This window comes from Morus notabilis, unplaced genomic scaffold (genome assembly GCF_000414095.1).
Source record: "Morus notabilis unplaced genomic scaffold, ASM41409v2 Scaffold177, whole genome shotgun sequence".
NCBI lineage: Eukaryota > Viridiplantae > Streptophyta > Magnoliopsida > Rosales > Moraceae > Morus > Morus notabilis.
Window position 1 is genome coordinate 528,806 of NW_010357654.1, and position 17,682 is coordinate 546,487.

A 17,682-nucleotide genomic window follows, 5' to 3' on the forward strand; every position below is an offset into this window, starting at 1 on the left:
TTAAACAATTTCCCTAAAAAAAACATTTTGTACAATTTTTTTGTTTGTTTGTTATATTTTCACTTTCAATTTGATGATGATAAAAATCAAGTATCTAGGTACAATTGGTGAAGGCTTACATGCAGACCATTTATCTGTCTTTATTCACTTTAATATATGATAAGAGGTTGGACTAGTTAAGACTTTCGCATGTGAATACAACCACCGGAAATCTTGATTTTTCTTTTGAATCTTTTTTTACCAAAGATTAAAAGATATTCTTTCAGAGTATGCGTTTTTATTTTCTAATTATGCATTATTTTCTATTTCATAATAACCCTATCATTTCCGTAAACAATAGCAAAGAAACTTCAGGCATGGTTACTTTTAACCCCTCAAAGCCTCAACCAACCGTCAAGGTCATTTTCTATAATATCCTCTACTGAAAGAAAAATTAGTCGTCATAATTTTGATTAGGGATAATTATAATAATATATTTCGTAGTTTGAGTTTTTCATAAGAAAAAAAAATAGTAATAACCACTACTTTTTTTTTTTTAAATTACAACATTCTTCAAATTTGATGTTTTAGTTTCAATACCTCCTCTCACTCAGTGATCATGACCTAATGAAGAAAAGTTAGGTCTCGTTCGCTTTACGGATTTGAGTTTTCAATTCGAGTTGAGATATGACATTTTTTTAGAGTTTTTAACTGTAGTAAAATAAGTTAAATGTGACATTTTTTGAGAATTTTTATAAATTTAGAATTGAAAACTCAAATCGACGAAATGAACAGGACCTTAATAAAATCTTCTAACGAGCTTTTAAGATGAGTTTTTATGAACTTTACTTCTATGGGACTTGTTTTCTGTTTAATTTTAGTTTTGATTTTGTGTTCCAAATTATTATACTTAAGTTGGTTTTAATATGTCCAAATGAACCATTAGATGCAAGGATAAATATCAATCTTACATGTTTTGATGCATTATTTGTTCTTTACAGGCATAATAATCTTTCCTCATCGTTTGTTTTACTCCAACATAACTAGACATACAACCTTTAAACTAAATCATAAAATTTAAAGTTTTAATTTAAATTAGGATATGATTTTATGAAAAAAAAAATTTAATTATAATTAAAAAAGTTAAATGTAATTTTTTATAAAAAATTTTTATAATAAAATTAAAATTAAAAATTTAAATCAGTTAAATGATGTTTGTATTTTTTTTAAAGTCCGTAGATCAATTAACTAATGGAAATTAGCCGAACCAGCTAGGCATAGAACAACATATATTCGGTACATCTTTAATTAGCAGATAAACGAAAAAATAAAAAATAAAAAAAGACTACTATGACTTCCGATAGAATCGTGACCTCCTTCGCGACGGATAAGCAATTAACTGTTGGAAATTAAGGATTCATGGAAATAAAAATAGACACCAATTCTTACCTTACACGTGTCTTCCAGTTCACACTTTCCCTTTTTTCTTTTTAAATTTTTCTTTTCTTGTTATTCTTATTCTTTTTCCTTTCCTTTTTCCGAACCCAAATCCAGTGTTTATGTATCTCTTTTCTTTCACAATTACTTTGAAAATAATGATTCAATTATTCTGAGAATGTACAATTTCTCACAAGTTTATTTACTTATTTATTTAAAATAACAATTTATTCAATTGAAATAAAGTTATAGCTATTGATCTCGTATGAATAAATTCAATGTCGTTTTATAATTCATCGTCGTTTTTCATGTTTATTCGGCTCGTTGTCGTTTCTAGTAGAGTAGTTCTTTTGTTCGTCTCATTTTAACTATTTTAGTGTGGTTTTTTGTTTGTTTGTTGCTTACATATCTTAATAACGTTTTTGTCTGTTACCGCTTAAGTATTTATTATCGTTTTATGCTGTCCTTCACTTTGTCTTTATTTAAGAATTTTTTTATTTTTTTATTTTTATTTTTAGTGGTTGTTGTTTACGAAATTCCTATCGTTTTTATGTTACATATCTTGGTCTATTTTATTTTGCAGCTATTCTTCTGTTTTACTGTAGTTTTATTATTTTCTCGATGATTCAGAACTCTTGTTGTTTAGCACTTGATATCAAATTCCATTCTTCTTTATTTTGTCGTCATTTACATCCTTATTGTGGTTTTTTTTTTTTTTTTTCATATTTTCACTTTTAACTGTTATTCTTCTCTTTAATGTCGCTCAACGATTTTATAATTTTTCTTCTTTAGTTTCTTGTCGTTTGGTTGTCTTATAAGAATGCGCACCATTAGGATTTAGGAGCACATCTTCCTGCCAGTCTGCCTCGCTTTTAGAAAGTAGGTATTTATTGTCGTTTTTCTAATTCGTTTTATGTATTTCTGTCGTTTCTCATTTGAACGTTAAAGTTCTGTTCTTTGTCGTTTAAAAATTTTATTGTCATTTTTGGCCTTTGGTAAGGTTTTACTCTCCTTACGTCGTTTTGGTATCAATTTCGTTTGCCGTTGTTCATTTGTCTTTTTCATTTTGATTAAATCTTTCGCTGTTTAACTATTTCAATGGCGTGTTAGTTTGCTGTCGTTTGTACTTCTTTTCATTTGATTAAGTTATAATATCACATAGTTTATAGTTGAATTTTTCAAGAGATTTGAGTATAATTATTATTGTTTTGTGAATAGGGTTTGATTAGTGTTATATATACACACACACTATAGGTTTGGTTACTTAAATATTACATAGTTTATAATTGATTTTTTCAAGAAATTTGAGTATAATCATTATTGTTTTGTAAATAGGGTTTGATTAGTGTTTTTTTTTCCTTCTTTTTTTTTTTTTTATATACTATAAGTTTGGTTACTTAAATACACAATACTTATTATGTTCGCATGTTGATTTTTTTAATAAAAATAAGAATGGATTGATGATTGTAACTATATATATATATATATTTATTTATTTATTTATTTAGGCGGCAATTGATTGACAATGATTGAAAGGTTTTCTGAAAGAAAGTTTGAAGAGTCTTTAATTACTACAAGAAAAAAAAATGACAATGCTATTAAATCAAGTTAGGTGGATTTTAATCTTAAAGAATTAGAAACCGATCATGAGTTACGAATTCTCATTTTTGAGTATCATCCTAACATTTGTGATCAAGTTCGATAAGCATATATTGTTAAATTTTGTTATAGTTATTAGCTCTCTGACAAAAATTCCTGAATTCATCACTATATGTGTGTGTGTATATATATATATATATATATATATATATTTGCTACTGAACTCGTGCTTTCACTTGGAAAATTTGCTTTGTTAGCTTTCACTTGGAAAATTTGCTTTGTTAGCTTGGATTGTCTTTCGGGTATCGCTGTATGCATTGAATATTGTTTACCACCAGAAAAAAAGACAATTTGAGTTCAAACTTTATTTAAGTTCACGTTCTCTTAAGTTTCAACTTTTTTAACTTTACTCAACTTTATTCAAGTTACAACTTCAACTCAAGTTATAACTCAAATTTAACTCAAAAACTACACTCAAATTACACTCTAAAAGAACAACCCCTTAGTTGTTACAGCAAATAAAGACCTTAGAGCACGCCATATATGACCTGTGAGTCAACGCATGGTAACATTGCAGACAACATTTAATTTTGGCCCTTTTCCTTTCAAGTTCCGACCGTGACAAAACTAGCTAAAACGTTTCCAATGGGCAACATAACATTGATTCGGAAATATATATACACACACACATTTTGCTTGACTTTGAGTACCTGCTTGTCTTGGTAGCACTATATCCTTCTTGCTTTCTTAGTACTGTTGCCACTTCTGTGGTCGAACACATACACCAATATGACCCTCAAAATCAATACAGCTCTTGCTTTTCTCCACTTGTTCCTTGTGTTGTTCATAGGTTCGGTCGATGCGAGCCTTGCTCTCGGGGATGATATCCCTTGCTTGAAAGCTATTAAAGCTTCCTTTGAAGACCCTTTTGGTCACTTAAGCTACTCATGGAAGTTTAACAACCAAACGGAAGGTTCCATCTGTAGATTTAAAGGGGTAGAGTGCTGGCACCCTGATGAGAACAAGGTCCTTAATATCAACCTCTCCGGTATGGGGCTCAAGGGCACTTTCCCCAGGGGAATTAGATACTGCACAAGCTTAATGGGTCTGAACCTTTCCAATAACGCACTCGCAGGCACCATCCCGTCTGACATATCAATGTTGCTCCCCTTCGTGACAAGTCTCGATCTTTCCTCCAATAGCTGTTCGGGTGAAATCCCAAAAAACCTTGCAAATTGTACTTATCTAAATGTCCTAAGGCTTGATCACAACCGACTCACCGGTAATTTGCCTGAGGAACTCGGTCTACTTACGAGGCTCAGAGAGTTTAGCGTGTCGAACAATCTGTTGTCAGGGCGAGTTCCTGATTTCCCGGCCGGACAGATCACGAATGATAACTGCTACGCAAACAATCCGCAACTCTGCGGGGGGCCTTTGGAGCCTTGCTCAGCTCATGAGATAAAATTGGATTCATTCAAAATAGGATTTATAAGTGGTTACGTGGTATCAGCTGCAGTTTTGTTCATATACTTTTCTTTCTCTTGGTTGCAACTGAAGATTATGGTACTTCACAGGCTGCAAAACTGGGTCAGAACAAAAGAAGAAGCTGATGAGCTATTTCACTATCCAACGTTGAATCACAAGATCGAGGTATTCATCTTTCTCTCCACTATATAGTAGTACCATTCTTGCTAGTATTTCAAAGGTTATTGGAATGTGTCATTTTATGCTTAGTTAGCTTAAAATGACTTGACTTTGTAGTTAAAGTTATATTGGTCCATCGTTATTCATTTTTTAAAAATAATTAGTTTCTAAAAATATTTAAGATTTTTTTTAGCTTCAGAACTGAAAAAGAGTGCATAAAACTGTTGTTGGTCCACCTCCTTATATCTTAAACTTTTGGGAGAATCGATAATCCAACAATAGTTTTATATGTTTTACACACACGGGTATATGTGTTATATATATGTATATGGCTTAAATTTGAATCTCCTTTTGCGTTTAAAATATTGTCTTATAAAAACTTTGAGTTTCAATTTTTTAGCCAAAAATTTCAACTAAAGCGTTCATGAGCAGTTATCCTGATGTCTAAATTTTACAGATTCCCGGACTGGAAATATTAGTTAATAGGATAAGCTTGGCGGAACTCTGCAAGACAACAGACAATTTCAGCACGGACAACATCATAGGAATGGGAAAGACAGGGCCAATGTACAAGGCCACTCTTCAAAATAGCTTGTTTCTTGCGGTTAAGAGGTTCAACAACTCCTTACAATTCGAGAGCCGGTTTTTATCTGAGCTTTTGGCTTTGTCTAGACTGAAACACGACAACATAGTCCCCTTATTGGGTTTCTGCACACAGAGGAACCAAATGCTCTTGGTGTATAAGCACATGTCAAATGGGAACCTCCATGATTTGTTACATGGTGAGCCTAAAATCCTGGAATGGCCTCTGAGGCTCAAAATCGCCATTGGAATTGCCAGAGCCTTATCATGGCTCCATCATGGTTGCAATTTTCGTCTAGTCCATGGTGCGATAAGCTCCAAATCTATCCTCCTAGACCATCACTTCGAGCCTAAGATATCGAATTTTGGCCAAACAATCATTTCGAATCACGGAGGGGTAATGTTTAAGTATGAGAATGAAGACGATTCCGGTTTCCTTGTGAATAGTGGGGTGTGGGAGTCAGATTTTGTTAAAGATGATGTTTTTAAGTTTGGAATTGTGCTTCTTGAGCTGCTCACACGGAGGGAAGCCATCAATGCCGGCTCTTCCACTAGTAGTTCTTACAATAACTTAGTGGAATGGATTAATCATGTTTCAAAGGGCCCTAATTTTGTTCTTGGCGATGCCATTGATAAATCTTTATGTGGACAAGGATTTGATGATGAGATCATGGAGGTCCTAAGAGTAGCAACTGAGTGTGTGCAGCCATTTCCAAATCAAAGGCCAACAATGCTTCAAGTTCACGAAAGAATTAGCAGTCTTGGAGAGAGATATGGCATGATCACATCAGCATATGATTCCGGATACTCCATCAACCAAGATACAACTAGCACTGGAGACGAAATACTTCCGGTTGATCAGAACCATTGAAGCACAACATAATGTTCATGCATATAAAACATTATATGTACAATAATATTGCTATAAGTACTAAAATGTGGTTCTCTCTCTTTATCCTAGCTGTTGAATATACAATTAGCACGCATAAGTGTTGAAATTGTGACAATGCAGTATCAGTTTGTTGGTGCAGCCAATTGCATAACTAAGTGTAGAAGATCAGAATCATGTTCTTCCCTTATGTTGTGAACCCACCTTGCTCTGATCCGGATCTTCTCAATGCTTTTCTTTAAAGTCATAGCAATTGAAGGATATGTGCGGTTTGCGAAAAATGCTTCCACCTCTTCAGCCTTTCCATCGCTGCAAAGCTGCATACCAGAATAACACTTGCATAATATCAGAAAGTGGAAAACTTTTGTAAAAAATTGTACATTTCGTATAATTTTGGGAATTTTAGAAAGAAAATAAAAAACATATCTTTTACCACCGCATAAGAAAAATATTTGGTTTTGAATAAATATGATATTTAGGTATTGTCCGTAAATATGTAAATTATAATTATTGATACAGTACTCTATTCCACATTAAAAAAAAAAGGAAATTTATGTATGTGTATGTGCGGATAAAAGCATAGGACTCCTTGAACATTTATCTCTAGACTAGACTAGATAGGCTGATTAATTGCTTACCAGAGTGACAATGCCCTCAATGAAGTGGGTGAGTAGCATTCCAGTTCCATATCTTGCCAATATCATGTCCCACTTCTCCTGCATAATATAATAATATTTATACATATATACAGATACATACATACATACATACATATATATATATATATATATATTCATCACCGGCCTCAATATCACTCTTTGTGATAAGGGCTTATTACTAATTTCCTATACCATGCTTTTCTTCTCTCTCTATATGCACATCAATATTTTGCATTATTTCATTGCCATATTTCCATTTGGAAATGAGAACGTTATCACATATTTCCATATTTCCATTTGGTATTAATATTTGTTTCTTCAAACATTTATTTTTTAACAGTCAATTATATTATTGATACCCAAGAAGTACAACATACCTTCAACCATTTCTATGCTACTTCACGGCACTCAAAGCTTATACGATAAATTCCATATGTAATATCCTGATCTCGGACCTGAAAATCATAAGACAATTTCAAAACAAGTGGCAAATAGATTAAGGATGCTAAAAGTAGATAATTTGTGCAAAAGAAAAATAGCACCTCCTCGGACACGAAAAAGTTGAGACTCTCAACAACTATATTCGGGTCTGGACACGATGCCAACCAACCTGTTCAAGGTCGAAGGAAAAGCGACAAAAAATGAATAAAACGACCACTAAATAAAACAATTATAAGAAAGAAACATGGATAACGACATCACAAGAGACATGAGTGACAAAGAAAACAGAAAAACGACAATAAATTCTTAAAACGACAACAAAAACGTAATACAAGAGAAGTAACCATTAAATTAAAAATATAAACGAACATCAAACTTGAAAAGGAGGATGAAAGAGAAAAAAGGCCAAAGGAAAAAAGGAAAAAAAAAAATGAGAGAGAGACAATGAATGAGACAAGTGGAAAACAAAATGTAAAACGACAATAAAACTTGAGACGATTGAAAAGAGTAAACGACGTGAAAAGTGAAATACGACACCAAAATCTCACAAAACGACAGAAATATGGAAAAAGAACAACAAAAAGAAAGATGGAGAAAAGTGGGCAACAAAATCTTACGTAGAATTTGTTCCTTCACTTGAAGTACCGTATTTGGTTCTCTATAAACATCTAATATGGATTCAAAGCTTTCCCTGTTTGAGCTGCTACAGTTCCTCATAACGACAATATGAGCAGCCTGCAGAACAAATAAACCACTTTCTAAGACCCACACATATGCAGAACAAATAAACCACTTTCTAAGATCCACACATATGGACGAGTTTTAAATGATTACTGTGTATATAGCTTTTCATAAAAGGCCTAAAAAAAATATATCATGCGAAAAGGGTCAATTAGTAATTACTTCTCTTGTGTCAGCTGATAAAAGTGGTGTGTTTCTGTCATATAAGAATGACTGAAATCGTTGTAATCCTTCTCTGTGGGTGCCTTCGTGGCCCAAAAATGCCAAGGCTCGAAGGACTTCTCCCCTCAATAGCCTATTGAAGTGGCTCTCTCCAGGTATTGCTTCCCAACCTAATTTCCTGCATAACCAACAATTTTAGTCACAAAAAGCAAAGGAGTTAGCTTTATTACTAAGATTCTTCCAAAAGCTCAGCTTACTAAGAGTTGGACCAACACTTGAATATTTAGTTATAGGCACAAAACATATGAAAGTCTTAGATTATTGATTCTCCCCAAAAAAATAAATAAATAAATAAAATAAAATAAAAATCTTAAAGTTGTTAAAAGGTGGGCTAATATTAGTTTCGTGTTCTTGTACTATTTTCTTCTTACTCTGCTGGAAACAGGAGAAGATTAATAAAGAATTGTTTCAGCTCATTTGTTATGTCCGGAATGGCTTCGCTTACAATCTCCACTACATCATAGCAAATCTGTTACAAAAACTGATCACATGTCATATTGCTGCAAGTAAGAGATGGGATTGGGAATGAGAAATATAGAAATATTTTCTACGTACATCAATGAGTTTTGACAGAACAACATAATCAATCTCTCTTTTGTACACTTTAATCAAGGAAAGTAAAGATGACAATGATCGTTCGCCGGACACACAAAGAGCGTATGCATCATCCAAAATGCCTGACATGAAACCAAAGGTAGTTAGTTATATGCATCAGTGGACGCAATGGCAAAGAATCAAGAGCACACAGGCATAGTGGATGTGTAAAGTAAACCGGTACTAACTGTTGGGGTAACTGGTAAACTAACATGATATCAGAGCAAGAGATTTTAAGTTCAAATCCTTAGACTTGTTAAAATTGTCATTATATATTCGGTCTTTAATACATTCAGATAGCTTAAGCTCATGGGAAAATTAGCTTCATGCATATTTAAAAGGAACTGGTACATAAAAAGAGAGAAATTTTAGTCTAGAATTGGTCTAATCTCGTTGATGAGCACTCCCCAAGATTAATTCTCCCCTATTCTAAGGCTTTAGCGGATGAACATAACAGGAGAAGACAGTCCTATCTTGTTAAGATTTTGGAAAAGGTGGTTACCAAATTTATCAATAGCTGACAAACTGTTGTTCTCTACTGCTTTCCTCAGGCGAGCTTCTAGATTATCATCATACTTTACCCTGTAGAAACCACTTTGATCAACATTAACTTTGATCCATAAATGTTCACCAAATTGCTATTCTATTTTTTCGTTCAATGAACTAGAATTTCCATCAACAGAATGAACCAGATCAGACACGTCTACTTCTCCGAACTTAGTTTCCAGAAGAAAATTCTTGTTTTTTTCATACAAACCAACGGCCAAGGTTATTGGAATAATCCATTGTCCATCACCATGTAATCCAGATGACTGAAACTGTGCCTGCAATAGATAATATGACCACAAATCACACACACGCATATTTTTAATATATGTAGGTTGTAATCTATCAGGTGATATATTTTTAATACATATTGATTGATATATATTAATCAATTATACCTGCTGAAATTCTAATGTATGGCCCTTAGCTTTTACAGAGACAACAGGGTATCCTTTTGCCTTGGTCCAAGCATCCATAAGTGACTCAACTTTAATACCAGATTCCTCTGAAAGAACTACCCATAAATCTTCAGTCTTTGCATTCTTTCCCACATATCTTTTAATGTATGAACTCAGAGATTTATGCTTGAAATATGGAGCCACTCAAATGAAGAGATAAAATACACGACCTTATGCTGAAAAAACTTGAGGACATTAGCTTTCAGACCTGAAATAACTCATCTCCAAGATAACTCTGCAGCATTCGGATAAGCGCCGACCCTTTGTTATAGCTGATAGCATCAAAGATTTGCTCAATGGAGCGAGCATGGTGTATCTCCACCTGAAAAAAAAAAAAAAATATATATATATATATATATATAATACATACATACATATATACATACATACATACATACACACATATATATATATATATATATGACAGTCTGAACAAAAAAGGAGAAACAACATATCAGTTGCCATATAACTTACCTGGCAAGTAACAAGACCAAGTGGGCATACCATAATTTACAAACAGTGGCAGAGTCGTGTAAAATTTAATAAAGGGCGCATGTTCCTACTGAGATTTAAAATACTCAAAACTTACCCATGTTGCAAAACCCTCATTAAGCCACAAATGAGTCCACCATTCCATTGTCACCAGGTTACCAAACCATTGGTGGGCTACTTCATGTGCTGCCACTATCGCATTCTGACATGAAAAATGCAGTCAGTTCCTTTCTTATGTAAGTTCAAAAATGATAAAGATCTTTAGACCTACTCTTTGTTTCCTAGCAGTTGTGGAATGCAACGGATCATAAAGCAATTCATTCTCACGGTACACGATCAACCCATAATTCTCCATTGCCCCAGCTGCAAACTCAGGAACTGCAACCAAGTCGAGCTTGGGGAGCGGGTAGCGCATTGAGAAGTACCTAGTTGACACCATAAAACCAGTTTCCATATGAACCTCATAGCATGTAAAACTCCTCAAATCTAGTCAAAACAAACATGTTAGATATTACTTGGTGTATAGCTCAAGTGTCTTGACTGCAACCTCTAGAGCAAACTGCCCTTTGTCACTTTTCCCAACCGGGCAATATACTCGTACTTTAACCCCTGCAGCACAGTTCAAAATTCCTGACTGTAAAAACCGAATGAAAGAAGTAGAATTCTTCGGTATGCTATGAAAATTTAACTTACTAATACGACGCTAATTTTTACCATCAGGCCTTCAATAGATTTCGTTAATTCTGCATTCGTTTCTACTAATAATATGGTTTTGGGATGATCTGATGGTAGCAGAATGATAACTTTTTGTGCCTTACCACATAATTCTCCATGAAAAAGTCACTACAATTCACAAAACATATAGCCTATCTCACTTATATTATACACATACCATCAGCTGTAATATCTTCAACATAATCAAATAGACCAATAACAATCCCCACTAGATACGTTGACATGATAGGAGACTCCTCAAAGTATACGGTTTTGACCTTTCCATTAAGCTTTTCTTCAACAATTGGCATATTGGACAATGCCATCAACTCCTGTGGTACATCTAGTGTTATTTTAAATGTAGCCTGCAAATAAAAAGAGGTTAAATTACTAAATAAATCAAATCAAGCATTTCAAGGTTGTAAAATAAGTAATAAACAAAAAGTAGATTAAATTATTGCCTTAAGAGCAGGTTCGTCCCAGCATGGAAAACACCGCCTTGCATCCACAGCTTCAAACTGAGTAACTGCCATGTTCTTCTTCTCCTCTCCATCCAAGTAAGTACTTCATGAAATCACAAACAAATAAGTAAAAAAAAAAAGAGAGAGAGAGAAGGCACACCATCTGTAGAACCCTTTTAAGTACTCATTAAGGACAGCAGAAAACTCAATCCTCAAAACTCCTTCACCAACACTAAGCACTTCCTCAAACACCAGCACAAGTATTTCATCCTCGCCGTCCAAAACGACGTCACTCGGACGGTACTTCAGTGAATAAAAAATAAAAATAAAAATAAAAATCGGAATGAAACCAACAAGTTATATGTATGTAAGATGATCAAGCAAGAAACAAAGAGTTACTTGGTTGGAAGAGCTTGTGAAGCAAACTTCATGAACATGAAGCTCAAGAGAATTCAGAACAAGAACTTTGGTGGCTTCAACGACTTTAAGATCAATGAGAACAGTGCCGGAAAAGGTAGAAGCAGAAAGATCAGTATTCAGATGAAGATCGTATCTTTTCGGGATTGCGAAATTCGGCAACCTTGTGTGGCCTTTGAATTGTTGTATCATGTTTTGTTGTTTGATCTGATCCATATGTTTCTTCTCTTGAATTTTGATCTCTCTTTCTCTTGTATGGTGAAGTGTGATAAGTTGATATACCAGTGGGAGTTCAGATAAGAGATATTTTTGGAGTTTGGCTGATGATTTATAAAAATTATCTCTCTTTCCACAGACAAAGACAGTTATTACCTGATGATTTATAAAAATTGAATAATTAAGAAAGTAAAATAAAGATGAGAAGAGACAAGAGAGATTTAGGGTGGTTAGGCAAAAATGAGCACTATCAAATTAGACATTATAAGCGCATAATCAGACTAAAATCAAGAGATTTTCTAAAATGAAAATAAATAAAAATAAATTCAAAATTATTAATAAAACTAATTGTGTTAAGTTTCCTTAATAATGATTTCCTTAGGATTAACAGCCAACCATACATACTAATGCAAAGCTGTTTGGTTTTTCTTTCTAGTTTCTACCATATTGCATGTACTACCAAAACCAATTTTATTTAAATTATATTCGGCAGCAAAAAATGAATAAATAATTTCTTAAGAATTTGTCTAAAAAGGGATCATTCTTTTTTTTTGTCCAAAATATTCTAGAAAAAAATAATAAACCAACAAAAATAAGAAATAGACCTTTTGGACCTTTTTTGTTTCGTGTCGCATTCAAAAAAGAAAATGGAATTTTGTTTTGTTTTTTTTTTTTTTTTTTTCATTTTTTTGGTTCAAAAGAGACTTTTTGCAATAACGTTTGGATTAGTGATCACCCACTTTTGAAAATCTTTGTACAAAAATAATTTTGAGACTTTTTCCACTGAACCATCCATCTAAAATTCCCCGAAATTTCAAGACTCCAATCAAAATCTTTTCTCAAAAGAAAAAAAAAAAAGAAATACATGAAAATATATATAAGAGGATAATTTCGATACTATTTCCGTCGTTTTGAATTATATAAATTATTAGAAAAAAGGGCGCAAAATCCCGGGAGGATTCGTAAAATCTTGAAAGCGTTATTCTACAAGTTTCCACACTCTTACCAAAATGCCCTTTTAATTGCCGACATTTTCGTATAGTATCTTCGTTATTTACCAAACAAAAGGAGGGTAGTATGGGAATAAAAAGCCAATAACATTTTTTGTCCCAATTTCTGCTTTTCTCATTTCCCCTCCAACGCTCCAACGGTCCAACCTTTGACTCTTTCTCTGTCTGCCGCCGAGACGGTTGTTTTCTTCTTCTTCTTCTCCTTCTTCAAATTCAGCGTTGCCATGGCTTTACGAAACCCCCAAAATCTGATAATAATAAAAAGAAAAGAAAAAGGCTAAATTTTGGCGGATCCCCACCAGAAGGGGCAGAGGAGCTCGCGACGAGGGCCTACCTTGCGATGGAATCGTGATCTCCGTTGCGACGGACCTCGCTTGGCACAAGCCGTGACGAAATTGCTACCTTCGTCGCGACGGGATAGCAACCTCAAATGCAATGGGCCGTGACGAAATCGCGACCTCCGTCTTTCTCCTCTGCCGCGCGATGTCCTTCTCCACAGACAAGATCTGAACACGAGCTTTCTTTCCCCACCGACAGTGACGGCCTCAAACTCCAGAATCGCGACTTCTCCATCGGCTATAGTCGCGACGGAGCGACCCACGAGTGAGTCGAGACCACTGCCCTGGCAACCCCACTCACCGAGATCTGAAGCTTTCAGATTTGGGTCGCCGACAACGTCTCACTGAAGGCAACAGAGGAGATCGGATCGCCACTTTTTTTACTTTAATTTTTATTTTATTTTGGTTAAATAAATTTGATTTGGTGCAATCAGGTGTATTTTTGTCTCATAGGATCATATCATCATGAGCGTTCAAATTTAATTCAACGGATGCAAGCGTCTGCTATTAGTAATATTAAAGGAATGGGGTATGATATCATTTTCTTTAAAAAAAAAAACATATATTCGTTAAATGTACAATTTTTCTGAAAGCATAAATGTACAATTCGCAAGTGAATAAATTTGACTTTTCTTTTGGTCGATTACGAACCATTTAATTCATCGATTTAAATTTTTAAAACATAAAAAAATAGACCATGGTGATTGATGAATATGAAATACTTGTTTCGTCTTTTTTAGTACAGTGGTCCTAACTCTAAATATGACCCATGCATGTTGCAAGCTGTAAGTGTAAATTTCTGTACTTGTTGTTTAGAAAAGTTCCCCACCAGCGTCAATGTCATTTTCTATAATATCTTCGACTGAAACACAAAAATTAGTGGTCATAATTTTTCTGAAAGACAGAAAATTTTATCCACTTATTTTAGAAAAGATCATCATTCATAAAGAGTAGCATACATAGTTAACCCGTTTGTTATAAAGATTTGAATCATAATTTAAATTTTTGAGAAAATTATAAAAATAACCATTGTTTTTAATCATCCTATTACTTTATGCCATAAAAAGATTCTAGTAGTATATGAAATGTATTAGGATAAAATAATAAAAATATCTCATCAAGAAAAAAATATTCTAACAGATTATAAAAGATATCTTGAAAGAATATTAATGGCATAAATGATAAATTTTGATGACAAAAATAAAATATTGATTTTTTATGACATTCTTGAAAATTTTCTTAACTTTTTTTTTTATAGTGGTAATTTCTTTTCCAACTTTTTGTTCACGTCTATCGAAATAAAACTTATAATGATGTTATTTATTTATTTATTTTAGTGAGCGTGGGGTGGATTACTATTGTTATTGTTGTTGTTTTAACTTTGAGGGATGGGGGATTATTTTTTAAGATTATTAATTAAGGTCTTGACCTCAAATTTTTTCCTATGAAAAATGAGGAAAATGAGGTATTTGGAATTGAGACCTCTTAGAGATAGAATTGCAGACAGGTATTAAACCTATAACACAATATAAGATAGTTATAATATATGTTTAATTTCTCATAGAAGTCAAACACTAACACGTGTTAGCTTATTTTAAAAACCAAAGTAGATCAACATTACAAAATAGAGTACTCATAGCACAAGAAAAAACTCTATACGGCCTAGCCATGTTCTCCAAGCTCCTAATTCCTTTGCTTCTACTCCAAATCTCAACGCCATCTTCATCCAAAGATCTCAACTTCACCTTCAATGGATTCAAACCCGCCGACCTAGCCCTCGACGGCATTGCAGAGGTCACCGCCACAGGCCTCTTGCGCCTCACGAACGACACAAAGCAGCAAAAAGGCCACGCCTTCTTTCCCAACCCGGTGACCTTCAAGAGCTCCCCAGCCGGCGCCGTTTCCTCCTTCTCCACAACCTTTGTCTTCGCCATCCGATCCGAATATGCCACGTTGAGTGGCCATGGCTTTGCTTTCGTGATCTCTCCGACGAGAGGCCTCCCGGGAGGTCTTCCTGGCGAATACCTCGGCCTATTCAACGGCTCCAACAACGGCAGCGCCACCAACCATGTGTTTGCCATCGAGTTCGACACGGTCAAAAGCAGCGAGTTTGAGGAAATCGACGACATCAACGACAACCATGTTGGAATCGACCTAAACGGATTGAAGTCCGAGAAATATTCTCCGGCAGGGTATTATAATGACAAAAATGGTGAGTTCAAAAACTTGACTCTAATAAGTGGCCAACCAATGAAAGTTTGGATAGATTACGATGGTTCCAGAAAGCAAATTAATGCGAGTTTGTCTCCAGCAAATGTTGAAAATAAACCCCAAAAACCACTTTTATCTTTGACTAAAGATCTTTCTTCAGTAATTGAAGAAACCATGTACGTTGGTTTTTCCTCCTCCACTGGCTCTGTCCCTACTTCTCATTACATACTTGGTTGGAGCTTTAAGCTCAATGGTCAAGTTGAAGACCTTGATATCTCCGAGCTTCCGAAGCTACCTCGGATAAAACCGAAGCCAAAATCGAAGCTCTTGACAATTGGATTGCCGGCGATTTGTCTATCATTTATCGGTGTCGGAATTTTGGGGGTGGTTTATTTCATTAAACGGAAGAGAAAGTTTGCTGAATTGGTGGAAGATTGGGAACTTCAATATGGGCCTCAAAGGTACAAATACAAACACTTGTATATTGCTACGAAGGGGTTCAAGGAAAAAGAGCTTTTGGGGAGTGGAGGATTTGGGACAGTCTACAAAGGAGTGTTACCCACAACAAAAACAGAGATTGCTGTGAAGAAAGTTTCTCATGAATCAAGACAAGGGATAAGAGAATTCGTAGCCGAAATCGCTAGTATGGGCCGGCTGCGACACCGGAATCTAGTCCCCCTTTTAGGCTATTGTCGCCGAAAAGGGGAACTTCTATTAGTCTATGATTACATGCCTAATGGGAGTTTAGACAAGTACCTCTACGATCAACCAAAAACGACACTCAATTGGAGTAAGAGATTCCGAGTCATAAAAGGCGTCGCCGCCGGCCTTTTCTACCTCCACGAAGAGTGGGGACAAGTCGTTGTTCATCGCGACGTCAAGGCGAGTAATGTGCTTCTCGACGGAGAATTGAATGGCCAGTTAGGGGATTTTGGTTTGGCGAGGCTATACGATCACGGGACCGATCCTCAAACCACGCACATCGTCGGAACCGTAGGATATCTCGCGCCAGAACATACTAGAACTGGAAAGGCGACAACGAGCACTGATGTCTTCGCCTTCGGGGCGTTCCTCCTCGAAGTCGCCAGCGGTAGAAGGCCGATAGAAGGACGGAGTTCAGCAGATGACATGATATTGGTGGATTATGTGTTTTCTTGTTGGAGTAGAGGGTGTATTATGGAGGCGAAAGATCCGAATTTGGGGACGGATTTTGTGGAGGACGAGGTGGAGCTGGTGATGAAGTTGGGGCTGCTGTGTTCGCATTCGGAACCGGTAGTGAGGCCGAGCATAAGGCAGGTGGTGCAGTACTTGGAGAGGGACATTGCAATGTCGGACTTGTCCACGTTGGGACTCTGCGCAGGTGGTTTGACGTTTGCTAAGGGAGAAGGGTTTACCGATTTTGCCACGCCCTATCCGTCTTCCCCGAACACGGCCTTTTCGCACGGCTCGTCGTCCGTTGCCGAGTCACTTCTCTCTGGTGGTCGGTAAATTAAAAAATGGGAATTACTTTTTTTGTATGTGTATCAGCCTATGTATACACGTATTGTTAAGGACCGGTTTTATTGGCTGATTCAAATTTTTAATTTGAATTGAGATGTAATTTTATATGAAAGTTTTTTTTCTCTAATAAAAAAAATTTAAATGTGACTGTTTTTAAGAATTTTTTACTATAGTAAAATTCGAATCGGTGAAATAAATAGATTCTAAAAATATTATTTTATTTGGCTCTTGTCTTCAAAATAATTAAAGTCATATTATCATTTTAGTACTCTTTATTATAGTTAAATATCTCGTTAGTATTATGTAGTTTTAATAATTCGTAAACGGTATATTCACATTTAAAAGAATAATCTTTCAATATTATGAGACTAATTTTTCAGATGTAAAATATCCATTCTACCTTTCTGACTAACTAATAACAAATTAATAATTTTTTAAAAAAATTCTAAAAATACTATAATATTTAAATATTAAAAAATTTGAATAAGTTAACTTGTTTTTGGAAAATATTTTTAAGGTTATTAGTTTCTAT

At 34.8% G+C, this 17,682-nt stretch overlaps 2 protein-coding genes and 1 pseudogene across 2 annotated transcripts; 2 read left to right on the forward strand and 1 right to left on the reverse strand.

Annotated features, from left to right (window-relative positions):
* The first annotated feature begins 3,748 nt into the window (after positions 1-3,748).
* On the forward strand, positions 3,749-6,570 carry LOC21400021 (probably inactive leucine-rich repeat receptor-like protein kinase At5g48380). Its single transcript, XM_010090303.2, has 2 exons — positions 3,749-4,665; positions 5,117-6,570. The coding sequence occupies exons 1-2, from the start codon at positions 3,805-3,807 to the stop codon at positions 6,110-6,112; spliced, it is 1,857 nt and encodes a 618-aa protein (XP_010088605.1). The 5' UTR covers positions 3,749-3,804; the 3' UTR covers positions 6,113-6,570.
* On the reverse strand, positions 6,248-12,091 carry LOC21400022 (annotated as a pseudogene).
* A 3,000-nt stretch (positions 12,092-15,091) lies between these two features.
* On the forward strand, positions 15,092-17,200 carry LOC21400023 (L-type lectin-domain containing receptor kinase IV.1). The gene has a single exon (XM_010090305.2). The coding sequence runs from the start codon at positions 15,108-15,110 to the stop codon at positions 17,136-17,138; it is 2,031 nt and encodes a 676-aa protein (XP_010088607.1). The 5' UTR covers positions 15,092-15,107; the 3' UTR covers positions 17,139-17,200.
* The last annotated feature ends 482 nt before the right edge of the window (positions 17,201-17,682 follow it).

Bases quoted from the DNA above. Each gene is read 5' to 3' on its own strand.
- LOC21400021 (XM_010090303.2), top strand. From the start codon at position 3,805: ATGACCCTCAAAATCAATACAGCTCTTGCTTTTCTCCACTTGTTCCTT. The intron at 4,666-5,116 runs GTATTCATCTTT...TAAATTTTACAG, and splicing joins CGTTGAATCACAAGATCGAG to ATTCCCGGACTGGAAATATT.
- LOC21400023 (XM_010090305.2), top strand. From the start codon at position 15,108: ATGTTCTCCAAGCTCCTAATTCCTTTGCTTCTACTCCAAATCTCAACG.